This window comes from Triticum dicoccoides, chromosome 3A (genome assembly GCF_002162155.2).
Source record: "Triticum dicoccoides isolate Atlit2015 ecotype Zavitan chromosome 3A, WEW_v2.0, whole genome shotgun sequence".
In the NCBI taxonomy this organism is placed as follows: domain Eukaryota; kingdom Viridiplantae; phylum Streptophyta; class Magnoliopsida; order Poales; family Poaceae; genus Triticum; species Triticum dicoccoides.
In genome coordinates this window covers 526,328,005-526,339,747 of record NC_041384.1, presented here as the reverse complement: position 1 = coordinate 526,339,747, position 11,743 = coordinate 526,328,005, and the positions used below count along the sequence as shown (strand labels likewise).

Below are 11,743 nucleotides of genomic sequence, written 5' to 3'. Positions count from 1 at the left end.
CGCGCACGCGCGTGCGCTCTCATAATTTGTGCACTGAGCCTCAGCCGGTGCGGCGCTGCTGCGCCGTGACCGTGAGCTCGCCGGCAAAACAGCCATCGCTGCAGCGCTGCTGCTGCTGCTGGGCCTTCTCTGATGGCGCCAGTGAGGAGAAACACAGCCAAAAATCCTGAGCGCACCCGATCCAGTCGGACGAGCACAGGACCTGCAGAAAGGCACCGACAGCGCCGCCGCCGTCGCGCCGGGATTCGCACGGTGCCTGCCGTCCGTCTAGAAGCCACACCGCCGCAAGTAGGGACCGTACTTGCCTATCATCCGGTCCGACGATGCCGACTCATAATAATGCAGCAAAAGCTTGGATTGGCTCCAACATGGCCATGCTGATTGATGAGGAAGAAGATGCAAAGTCTCAGGCCAACCACACCCGACAAACGGGACAGATTGCAGTGAATCGCGTTCTACGCGGTGACAATGAAATCCGCCTTTAGGTGCATGCATCCGCGCCCGGCATCTTCTCTTCTTTGTCCTGCAACTGCAATATCAACTTGCTTGCTAGCAAGAGCCGGATAAGCTCATGATGCCCCGATCCCGATGTGTGCGGATAGCCTGGGGCAAATGGGTAATACGGAGTAGTACGCACGCGCCGGCAAGGTCGCCGTCGACTGAGCGCCGGACCCTGCCGATGTGACGGCTAATTAAAAGAGCCAACGTGCATAGCCGCCGTTCCGACGGCGAAACTTATGCTCCTTTCTTCCATTCCATATTTCCATTCCGCTGTTGAGTGGTCAGAGCTCATGAACATGGGCGTGATGTGCATGTGGCCACCCGACCCGCGCGTTCCCGCCACACCTGCACCACAAAAGCCAGGAGCAGAGGCGAGGCGAGGCGAGGGTATCCCGAAATCCTGCAACGGGCCGGGACGATTATTCCAAGCACAAACGACCAGAGCAACCCTACCTTGATCACTGCTCCTGTGACCATGGAGATGTTCCTGCCCGCGATCCTCAGCGACCTGCTCGGCAGGTCCGTGTCGTTCCTGGTCCAGAGGTGCCTGCAGCAGGGCAGCGCGGAGGACAGCGTCCAGCAGCTGCGCCTCGCGTTGCTGCGCGTCGGCGTCACCGTCGAGGAGGCCGAGGGCCGGCGCATCACCAACCAGGCCATGCTCCGCCAGCTCGACGCGCTCAGAGAGGCCATGTACGGCGGCCACTACATGCTCGACGCCCTCACGTGCGGCCGCGGCCACGCCGACGACGACGACGCGCCGGCGCCGGCCCCGTGCCGCCTCTCGTCCGTGCTGTCCAGGCTCAACCCCGCCAAGCGCCTCTGCTTCGGTGCCGCGGAGGTGCGGCGCGTGGTCGACAGGCTCGGCTGCATGATCGCCGACATGAAGGAGTTCGTCGTCTTCCTCAAGGGCTATCCTCGCGTCTGCCGCCAGCCCTACAGCGCGCACCTGCTCCTGGAGAGGTCCATGTTCGGCCGGCAGAAGGAAATGGAGCAGATCGTCGGCTTTCTGCTGCGACAAGGAGAAGCGGAGGGTGGAGCCGGCGTGCTCCCCGTCGTCGGTCCGGCCAGGGTCGGGAAGAGCACCCTCGTCGAGCATGTCTGCCATGACGACAGGGTGCGCATCCACTTCTCCTCGATCCTCCTCATGAGCGGCGACGACCTCGAGGACGACGAGAAGCTGAGCGACCCAGGAGACCACGGCCTGATCAAACACCACGGCCGTGCCTCGCACCCGCACAATAAAGGCTCGCTCGTGATCGTCGAGCTGGCCGGAGACGAGGTTCCAGACGAGGCGATTTGGAGGAGGCTCCGCTCCTCGGCATTCTGCAAGGGGGGTGTAACCAAGATCATAGTCACCAGCAGGTCGGAGGCGGCCCAGAGGCTGGGCACAGAGCGCGCGCTCAGGCTCAAAGTCCTCAGCCCAGAGGCCTACTGGCACTACTTCAAGACGCTGGCCTTCGGCGGCGCGAACCCGGAGGACCACCCGGGGCTGGTGGCCATCGCCATGGACATCTGCGCGGAGGAGAAGGGGTCGTTCATCGGCGGCAACATCGCGTGCAGCCTGCTGAGGGCCAACCCGGACGCCCGGTCCTGGCGCAGCGTCCTCCGGAACATGCGGGAGTACACGGAGAAGCACCGGCACCTGTTCGGCAAGCACCCGCACGACCTCCTGCGGAAGAACCGGCACGTCTACCTGTGGCGGCTGGCGCGGACGTCCAAGGTCTTCGTCTCCTACGGCTGCTACCAGGCGCGCCCGGCGCAGGAGGACGCCCCCAGGATGACGCTGCAGGAGGTGCTGTCCGGGCGGCCGGCGCCCAGCGGGAGGTTCGAGGCCCTGGCGTGGAGGTCCCAGATACCCCCTTGCTACAGCTACCTCATGAGCTGCTCCGTGCAGACGCCCGTCGTGCCTCGTGTGCTGGCCAGGAAGAAGAGCTCCCGGCTGGTGGTCTGATTCTGTTGACCTTGTGATTGTCACTCCATGCATGATGTAAATTCATCTTTTGCTCGGAAGGCTTCGGACTTGTACACGTGTATTGGCCAGTCTGCTAGTGTTCTTCAGCTTTGTACGGTCGCTCTGTAAAGTCGCGCTCTGTAATTGTGCGATTGGCATCTCCATCTTCTCAACTAAGTTTGTCACTTTAATATATTTCACAAAAGAACAGTGCTATACGGACGACACAAGATAGACGATTCATGCACGACAGTGAAATCCAGCCGCACATGCATGTGTACAGAAGAGCAATGGCCGCCCGATTCTTAATCGTCTTCACATTGTCTACGCTTTTGTCGTCCGTAGGACGGTTCCGTTCACAAAATGACAGCAAAGTTAGAGCTTTACTTTTTTTTATAAAGGACATTTTTATTAACTCAAAATATGGCATCAAGAGGATAAAAAGTATAATAAGCACACACCAATAGCAATATACACACACAAAAATAAAAAGGGACACGGTTAAGTCAAATAGGACCGAAAGTAGCCAAAGACAATTAGGATGAATGGCATATCCATGAATTATGTTGTCATCCATGTAGGATGAACACATCTCTGACCTCCTACTCCATGCGCGTACATACTGTCGTAAAAGAGGAGTGTTGTTTCACTCACATGTAAAATAGGGGTGTTGTTTCACTCGCATAGAGAAGATCACGAATGGAGCCAGTGCGCACACTTGTAGATAACATGATAACCTGCATAGGAGATATAATTTTACCACTAGAAACCACGTCATTTTCAAATAGCCACAACGACCATAACAAGACATACGCTCCCGCCTAATTAGCATCCTGAAATTATGAGGAATCTCATATGGCTATTGACTATACATGTTGGCAACATTGCAAGTTAGATAGAAGTTCAACACGAGTTGAATAATTGATTATGCAACACTTAAAAAAGTGCATTGCAAAAGATGTTTAATTATCTCATCACGACCTGGTAAGATAGTTATTTTGTTTAGAGAGCTCTCTACGCGACATGAATTTTTGAGACATGCAGCCACGCGCTGCCGAAATCCTGGGCGTCCGTCCGTGCATCATGATTATTACTTTTTATAGCCCGTTTGCAATACGTGACACGTTAATCACCAGCTTTCGCGAATACGCCGTGGTATACGTCACATCAATGGCCTAGGCGTCATTCAATTCTTTGTATGAATACAAGGTCCACGATGGCTCAGGTGGATGTAATTGAGCTCTCGCACTACTTTATAAGCAGAAAACGTTTGATCCTGATGGAAACGGGCCAGATCTACTGCTGTAACTGTACCACATTTATGGCCATTGTCATGTAGTCTGGACCCATGTGTCATTGGTAGTACTGCACGTAAAGTTACTGCAGAGGAACCTGGTGGAAACCTAACCAGCCAGAAGTGACGTTTTGTGGTAAAACCCCAGGGAAAATGCCTCCATGTATTGTAAAAAAGTTATTTGTTAAATTGATACTAAAATGGACGGTTTTATGGGCTACCAAGATATGTCATCGTTGTGAATCAACCTGTGGTTGAGATAGTTAGGTGGACAGTGGTATCCCCAACCCACCAGGGCTCAAATCCTGGTGCTCGCATTATTCCTGGATTTATTTCAGGATTTCCGGCGATGCGCTTTCAGTGGGAGGAGACGTTCCCGTCGATGACGAAGCGTCTACGGTGACTTCGTAAATCTCAAGATGATATGCCGGCTCAGTCTCTCGAAGGTGCTCATAGGGGTAGGGTGTACGTGTATGCGTTTATAGGGGTGAGTGTATGCGCGTGTATATGAGCGCTTGTGTCTGTACTGATGCTAAAAAAAATGTCATCATTATAGTTTGATTGCACCACTAGCAAAATGAAAAAAAAAAGTTGGACCCAAACTTGTTTCATTGCTCTATCAGGCGGAAGTAATATTATATAAGGTGGGGCATAAACTAAGCCATTGTACTTTTTTGCCAGAAGTAAAATCAATATAGTTTTTTTAAACAAGGCATTTTATTTACTATTTTGCAGTAATCAAGGGAGAATAACTCCATTGGGTATTTGGAATTGGCCTCCATGTGTTGTGCCAAAAAGACATATCTCAAAATGGTATACAAAATGTTGAATATCTTTTCATGCAATGATAATTCATTTTAGTTGATAATTTTTTTACCCCAACGTGTGGAAATGCCAACACAGGAAATGCTCAAAAGATTTATATGTCAATTTGATACTATAGGGGGTGGCACGGTTTCATCGGCTACCCATATATGTCATGGTTTTAGTTGGATTGCACCACTATAAAAAAAACAATCGGACCGAAACTATCGAATGCATCGGTTAAATTCCTTTCATTGCTCTATCCGGCGGAACTAATTAATGTTATATAGGAGGGAACATGAACTAAGCCATTGCACTCTTTTGCCGGAAGTAAAATCAATAATGGTTTTTCTTTGAAACAAGGCAATTTGTTTGCCATTTTCCAGTAATTAATGTATTAATATGATCAGAGAACCTTGGTCATGGTCCGATCACGCCCCAGTGCCCCACCGTGATGATGTGGCCGCTTCATGGAAACAGTGTATGGAATTTTGAATTAGGGACGGGTACAAGGTTGGATGGGTATAGACGCTGGCCGCTCCACCCATGTTGGTGTGTTTGCATGTACTCCCTCCGTTCCAAAATAGATGACTCAATTTTTATACTAATTTTAGTACAAAGTTGGGTCATCTATTTTGAAACGGAGGGAGTAAGAGTTTGTTCCTTCCATGGGTCTTGCTCTCATAAAAGTCCAGCTAACTTTTAAATGCCCCTGTGCTAATTAGAGCGAGTTATGGAGCATGTCAGGTCATCTGCTGCGCATGTCAGGTGAAAAAATGCGCGGCTATACTGAGGCTGGCCATAGTGGGGGTAACATAACTAGTATCATATACTTGGTACTCGCAAACATGCTTACGTGGCAGGAAATTAAAGAAAAGAGAGAGGGTCATAGTAACATAGGTAAATACCGTAACATAATAAATGTTATGCTACTATGTGTTATGTATGGCAATAAATAAGACCATCTATGATACTACTTTATGATACTATGCACTATGGATGTAGTATCATACACTAGTATCATATGCATGATACTAGTATATGTTACTCCCCACTATGACCAGCCTGAATGATCTACATGGGCTTGAAATCATTATACGGCTCACGCGTATTCAAGTTGCACGAATCACGCGAGCACATGCGGTGTGGATTCTAGTCGCGCGTGGCCGCATGTCCACTCGTGATTATTCGGCTCTCCACGACATTATTCTAGGAATGAGGGTCTTTGCAGTCACGCACATCAAGGTATGTACACAATCTCCGCTCGACTATACTGCAATGGAATATATCCGTCACATGATCTTCACTTGTGAGAGGGCAACAGAAGTCTAGCAAGCTTTAGGATTGGATGAAATTAGTAGAGCTCTTTCGGTGGACAAATCTTGAGACTTCCTTCAACGGAATCTCCTATTCTTGAACAAATCTTGAGACTTTCATCAATGGAATCTCCTATTCTTGTTGTCTACAGGAGTTGATTGTGACCGGGGCCTGGCACATATGATGGCGAAAGCGTGAAGCTTCTAATGGAAACAAATTGCGTCGGCGATGAGAACGGCGTTTGCGATACAAACCATCACCATGAACTATTATGTAGCTTCACATACGACGTAGTCACATGAAATAATGTAGCAGAAGACCCACATGGGATCAAACAAGTTTAATATAGATCTCTCATACTTAATGATGGCTCGGGTGCCTTGCCGGTAGTGCTTCGTGATGATCATGACCTAACTGTCGTCGATGTTACTTCATTGTTGCATCATGTTCTGGACGCTACAGCCGCTGAAGTGCTATCGAAAAAACTTGATTGTTTGTCAGTGCCTGTCAAGTTTGATTCCATGAAACTAGTTCAGGCATGCAATGAAACAATCCAAATTCGGGGCGTGTATACGATGAATTTGGTTGAATGCTTCCTAATTGCTCCCATAATTAGTTCCATCTCCTTCCAGCATTGTTTGAGGGAGGCAACCCGTATGGCCCACAAGTCTAGCATGGCATACTTTTTAGTCTAAGGGTTCTTTGTACTCGGGGAGGCGGGTTCTTCAAGTTTTATTTTGCATGATGTAAATCTGTTTAAACCTCAATTAATCGCACCATATTCATGTCAACAAATAATATTTATTTTAGGGAGAAAGGTAAATTCCAATTTTAACCCCCTGCTTTGGTATTTTTATGCGAATTACCCCATTTAACATATTTTAATACAGGTCACCCATTTAGCGATTTCCCCAATTTATTACTCTTTTAATGTATTTTAGGTCGCACATGGCTCCTCTATTCATTCTTTTGCTGGAAAAGTGTTGTTGGAGTTATTTCTAAAATGATGCAACCTAGAAACAAATGTGATGAATAAGAATAAGATGAAATCAACGAATAAGGAGTTGCATGGCATGAAGAAGAAACTCATCAAGGTGGGGTGGTGTGTATGTACACCAGATGACCGTTATAAAATAATACTCCCTCCGTTCCATAATATAAGAACATTTTTGACACTAGCGTTTATGGGACGGAGGGAGTAATATATGACTAAGCCATTGGACCCCGCGCTTGCTTTACGAAAAAAAAAAAGCAAAAGGATAGCATCTGGCCCATTCAGAAAATGTGAGCCCACAAAGGGCTAAACTACTATGCAGCCGATACATAGCAGCCGAACGTTGGACGATGCGTGATCTAACCGCTGGCCTCCACTTTGTCCAACGCATGCACGGCCGGATCAGTGCGATCGTGCGCAAATCGGCTACCCAGTGTCGTGTGTATAGCAACACTGCCACAAAGGGCCTATAGATATCTGTCGTCGCAAACCACTTCCTTCGTTCGGCTCTTCCTAACGTCAAGGCCCGCTTTCCTCACCCTCTCGGAGTATCGCGGCGTCCGGGAAGCGCCATCAGCGGAGGCGCGGCAAGGGCGGCCGCGGTCGCGTGGTGGCTACAGCGCCACCAGCGACTGCCTCCGCCGGCGGACCTCCTGCCACGCAGCCTCCTTGACCACGCGGTGGAGCTCGCCAGCAAGACCGCCGCCGCCGCCGCCCCGGATCTGGACCAGGACCTGCCCTGCTCCCTCGGCTCGTCCTCCCTCCCTGACCTCTGCGACGGCTTGGTTGGTAATTAGTGCCTACGGGTCTAGCAGGAGGGTGGCGGATTCGTTGTGCGGTTCCGCGATGTTCTCAGATTGGATAGCCAGAGCTAGACTACCCTAAATGTTGTTCTAGTATGTCAATAACGGTCCCTGGTTATGCTTGATTTTCATCCTTATGTGAAACTCATGTCTATTCACCGAGTTAATTGAGGATCCTTGGAATACCTGATTTCTGCCTGCCTTTATATAACCCATGTGTTCCAGCTCTGTATACTTTGTTTTGGTAAAGAAAGCTGCTACCTAGAAATTCTCATGCTATTCCAGTACGCAATAAGAAGTTGATTTGGGCTACGAAAGTATGAAAATATACATAGGTGTGTCAACGATAAATGAATTGACTGAAATAATAGAGTTTGTGTTGCATATGGGCCAGGCTCCATCCTAGTTTAGAACACATCAAATATGTGCGCTGAGCTGACCCTGCATTGTATTGAACATAATTCCTTTACATATAGACTACATGCGCAGTGCGGTAATTTCGCTGGGAAAGACACAATTGCTCAGAAATCTTGTAAAATGCTCCAGCGCTTCTGTAGTGTTGGACTACTAACTGCCAGGGTTTTGTATCAGTAACATCTCTTCCTTCCTACTGGTTTTCTCTGTCAGCCTGCCTTGCAGATAAAAAATGGTTCTGTCAATCTGGCTTGTAAGCAATTCTACCAGACCGGTTATGCCGTGTGATGAGTGTGGACTGTCAAGTTCAGTACCCGGCTTGTGGAGATATAGCTGGAGATCCATGGAGCAAGCTGCTACACACAAGTGAGGAGATGCAGGGCATTGACGAAAAAAGGGTAAGACGTGCACTTTGCAATCGCATTAGCTATACATTATTGCATTTTACATCAAATCCTCTCCTGCCTAGACCGCTTCTTACCAAGCACCGCGTGCTCGTCTGTCCGTGACACGACGAAGCTCACCAAGTAGGTGTAGCAAGGAGGTATCCTGGACCTCCATGCCACTGCTTGGAATGTCCCTTCAGACGTAACTCGCCCAGACAGAACATCCTGTGCCGTTATCCTGGGAACCTCACTGATCTTGGGAGATGGCTCGTCATAAATATCTCGCATCACGAAAACATTGGTTGTCTTGGCCATTGTCCACATGTACACAGGCTGGTCCTTTTCTAGGAGATTGGTCGGGTGCTCTCCAAACATGCTGAGGTGCTTGCTTGCGAAATCTCTCAAGCATCTCAGCACTCTGCGCCAAAATCGTGTGTCAAGATTGGTTCTCAGTAAGCTGGCAACGATGTTCGCTGCCACGAATGATCTGTTCATGTGGACGGCGATCTCCATGCCGATGGCTGCCAAGTTAGGATGCTCACCAGGGTTTGTGCTTCCGAATGCAACCGTCTTGAAGAAATACCAGTAAGCTTCTTGGGACAAAAATTTCAGCATAAGAGACTCTGCCGTTCCTAATGATGCTATCTTCTCTGAACGGCTGGTGAGTATGATTTTACTGCCTGGCGTCAGGTGGCTTGCTGCCGAGGTGTACAACCCCCTCCATGTTTCCTCGTCCATGTCCCCTGCTAGCTCAATCACAGCCAGTGAGTCTCCATGCGGGCTGGAGGCAAGGTTCTGATGCTTGATCACACCGCTACCTTTTAGAGTGGCCAAGTTTCCACCATTGAGATCATTCCCGCTGAAGAAGACGATCAACGAGAAGCGCCTGTGCACCCTCTCGTCGTGGCAGACATGCTCAACAAGTGTACTCTTTCCAACTCTCGCTGGACCAATTATCGGCAGCACACCCAGACTTCCATTCCTTGCAGCCTCCCTACAAAGCAGAAAGCTCAAAATTGTCTCCTTTTCCATCTGCCGGCCAAACATAACCTGATCATGAAACAAATATGCGCTGTAAGGTTGCCGGGAGATTCGAGGATAGCTGGCCAAGAACATCACGAACTCCTGCATGTCACCAATCATTCTCTCAAGGCTGCTGAGCATCTTGTCGAGATTGTTGGAGCTCCCGTCATCAAGCACCAGGTCCGTGCTCGGGGCATCGCACACGGAGAAGAAGGTACGTCTGGAACTGGAAGGGCTGAATCTGGACAGGGCAAGCGAACGGCGAGTGCTCGCCTCGCCATCGGCCTCGTCCCTGTGCGCTCGGTATCTGAAGGTGTCGAGCGTGTAGTAGCCTCTGTACATACCTCGTCTCAACATCTGGAGCTGCTGGAGCATTGCCTGGTTGGTGATGTGCCTCCCCTCGGCCTCCTCGACGGTGGCATGGATCCTTAGCAGCACCGCCCGTAGCCTCTGGAGCTTCTCCTCCTCTGCTCCCTGGGACTGCAGGTATCTCTGGGTTACCATGGACAGGGCTCTGCTGACAAGATCACCCACGATTGCAGAGAGAAGCGTCTCCATTTTGGAAGGCCCCTGCAATATTCCTGGTGGGATAGATGAATCCACCAAAGAAGAGAAGAGGGAAAGGCCAACTTGTGGTTCTGGTTGAGGCATAGAAGTCCTGACTTCTGCCCATGGACGGATGGACCCGTCGTAACTTTGACAACAAAGCCGTCAAGATTGACCCAATACGTCAGTGAGTCAGTACTACCAATAAAGCAATATTCTTCCCTAAAAAAAGAAACAATATTCTTTATTTCGATACATGAAAAAAATGTATCTGAGATATAGAACATTGATTCATGTCCCAATAAGCCTGCTAAATTTTCCAACCAAACCGGCACGTCTACCTGTGGAGGCTGGCCCGGACGTCCAAGGTCTTCGTCTCCTACGGCTGCTACCAGGCGCGCCCGGCGCAGGAGGTTCTGTCCGGGCGGCCGGCGCCCGGCGGGAGGTTCGAGGCCCTGGCGTGGAGGTCCCAGATACCCCCTTGCTACACCTACCTCATGAGCTGCTCTGTGCAGACGCCCGTCGTGCCTCATGCGCTGGCCAGGAAGAAGAGCTCCCGGCTGGTGGTCTGATTCTGTTGATCTTGTGATTGTCACTCCATGCATGATGTAAATTCATCTTTTTTTTTGAAATGAGACAAAAGATTTGCCATTTTCATTGATTAAGAAGAAGAGAGTTGCCTGATTAATTAAAGGAAAACCGAGTGAAAACCTAGATTACAAACCCCACAAAGGGGACACGCGGATGACCTGGCCACAAACGCCAAACAGTCGACCGAAGCATCGAGGACAAGGCAGCTCTCATTTTGCAAACGAGCTTCACAAAGAAAGTTGCAAGCCTCGCACCGTCCTAGTCCAGCGCAACATCCGGAGAGCACCACCCGCTAAAAACCGCCCTCGTGGAGTCATCGTTGCTGCAGTGGCCCCGCCGCCGCAGCTTCGACTTCTCTGTTACAGCCAGAAATCAGCATAGACGCACCCATTGGCGCACCGGACCGTCAGCATCAAAAGGAAATGCCGCGACTCGGCTCTGCTCGCCACATAGTCGTTGCCGCACACATGCAACGCCACACCAACCTCACACCGCCGGCCAGGCACCTACTGACCGCGGTGTTGTGCTTGTCCAGCCCATGGGGAAGCGCGTAGAAGACCATGACCTTCAAGGTGACGCCCCCAAGGGAGGAGCGACGTTGAAGCGACGCCGTCACCCGACTCATGTGGAGTCTTGAGCTTCCGCACGAAGGACATGACTAGGGATGGAGGAGGGGGGAGAGAGCTCCACAATGACCCTCCCGCGAGGAGAACGACGCCCATGGGCGACGCGTCGTCGGCACCGACAAAGTCGGGCAGATTCTCATCCGGAGCATCCCAAACCTCTCCAACCCACGCAGCCGACGATAGAAGAGCCACATGCCCGCACACGCGCTGGCCCAAGCACCTCAAACATGGAGACGGTGCCATCCCACGCAAGAGCAACCACTTCGCCGCCGGCAGACACTGACGAGCCGGATCCGAAGACAGATCGGGCAACCTCCTGCTGCAGCATCAACGCACAGGCCACCAAACGCCCGCGGAAAGGCCTCCAAAAGGCAGGAAGGGGGGCCGCCACCCCGCCCCGACGCGCCGGCGAGAGGACCGAGCATTAGCCCAGGAGCCCGCCAGCGCCGTCACCACGGCAGCAGCCGCCGGCAACGCAACACCATCGAAAGAA

General features: G+C 50.7%; 2 protein-coding genes across 3 annotated transcripts; one reads left to right on the top strand and one right to left on the bottom strand.

The window, feature by feature from the left end:
- The first annotated feature begins 742 nt into the window (after positions 1–742).
- LOC119268981 (disease resistance protein RGA2-like) lies at positions 743–2,643 on the top strand. Its single transcript, XM_037550709.1, has one exon. It carries the CDS (start codon positions 977–979, stop codon positions 2,450–2,452), a length of 1,476 nt encoding a protein of 491 aa, XP_037406606.1. The 5' UTR covers positions 743–976; the 3' UTR covers positions 2,453–2,643.
- A 5,298-nt stretch (positions 2,644–7,941) lies between these two features.
- Positions 7,942–11,737, bottom strand: LOC119268980 (disease resistance protein RGA2-like). Of its 2 annotated transcripts, XM_037550708.1 has the most exons (2): positions 9,283–11,737; positions 7,942–9,207 (listed from the first exon to the last, which is right to left on the bottom strand). In XM_037550708.1, the coding sequence occupies exons 1-2, from the start codon at positions 10,136–10,138 to the stop codon at positions 8,528–8,530; spliced, it is 1,536 nt and encodes a 511-aa protein (XP_037406605.1). In that variant the 5' UTR covers positions 10,139–11,737; the 3' UTR covers positions 7,942–8,527. The 2 variants fall into 2 exon arrangements, with proteins under 2 accessions (XP_037406605.1, XP_037406604.1); XM_037550707.1 differs by having other exon boundaries at positions 7,942–11,737.
- Positions 11,738–11,743: the final 6 nt, after the last annotated feature.

Coding starts and splice junctions, on each gene's coding strand:
- LOC119268980 (XM_037550707.1), bottom strand. CDS start 10,138: ATGCCTCAACCAGAACCACAAGTTGGCCTTTCCCTCTTCTCTTCTTTG.
- LOC119268981 (XM_037550709.1), top strand. CDS start 977: ATGGAGATGTTCCTGCCCGCGATCCTCAGCGACCTGCTCGGCAGGTCC.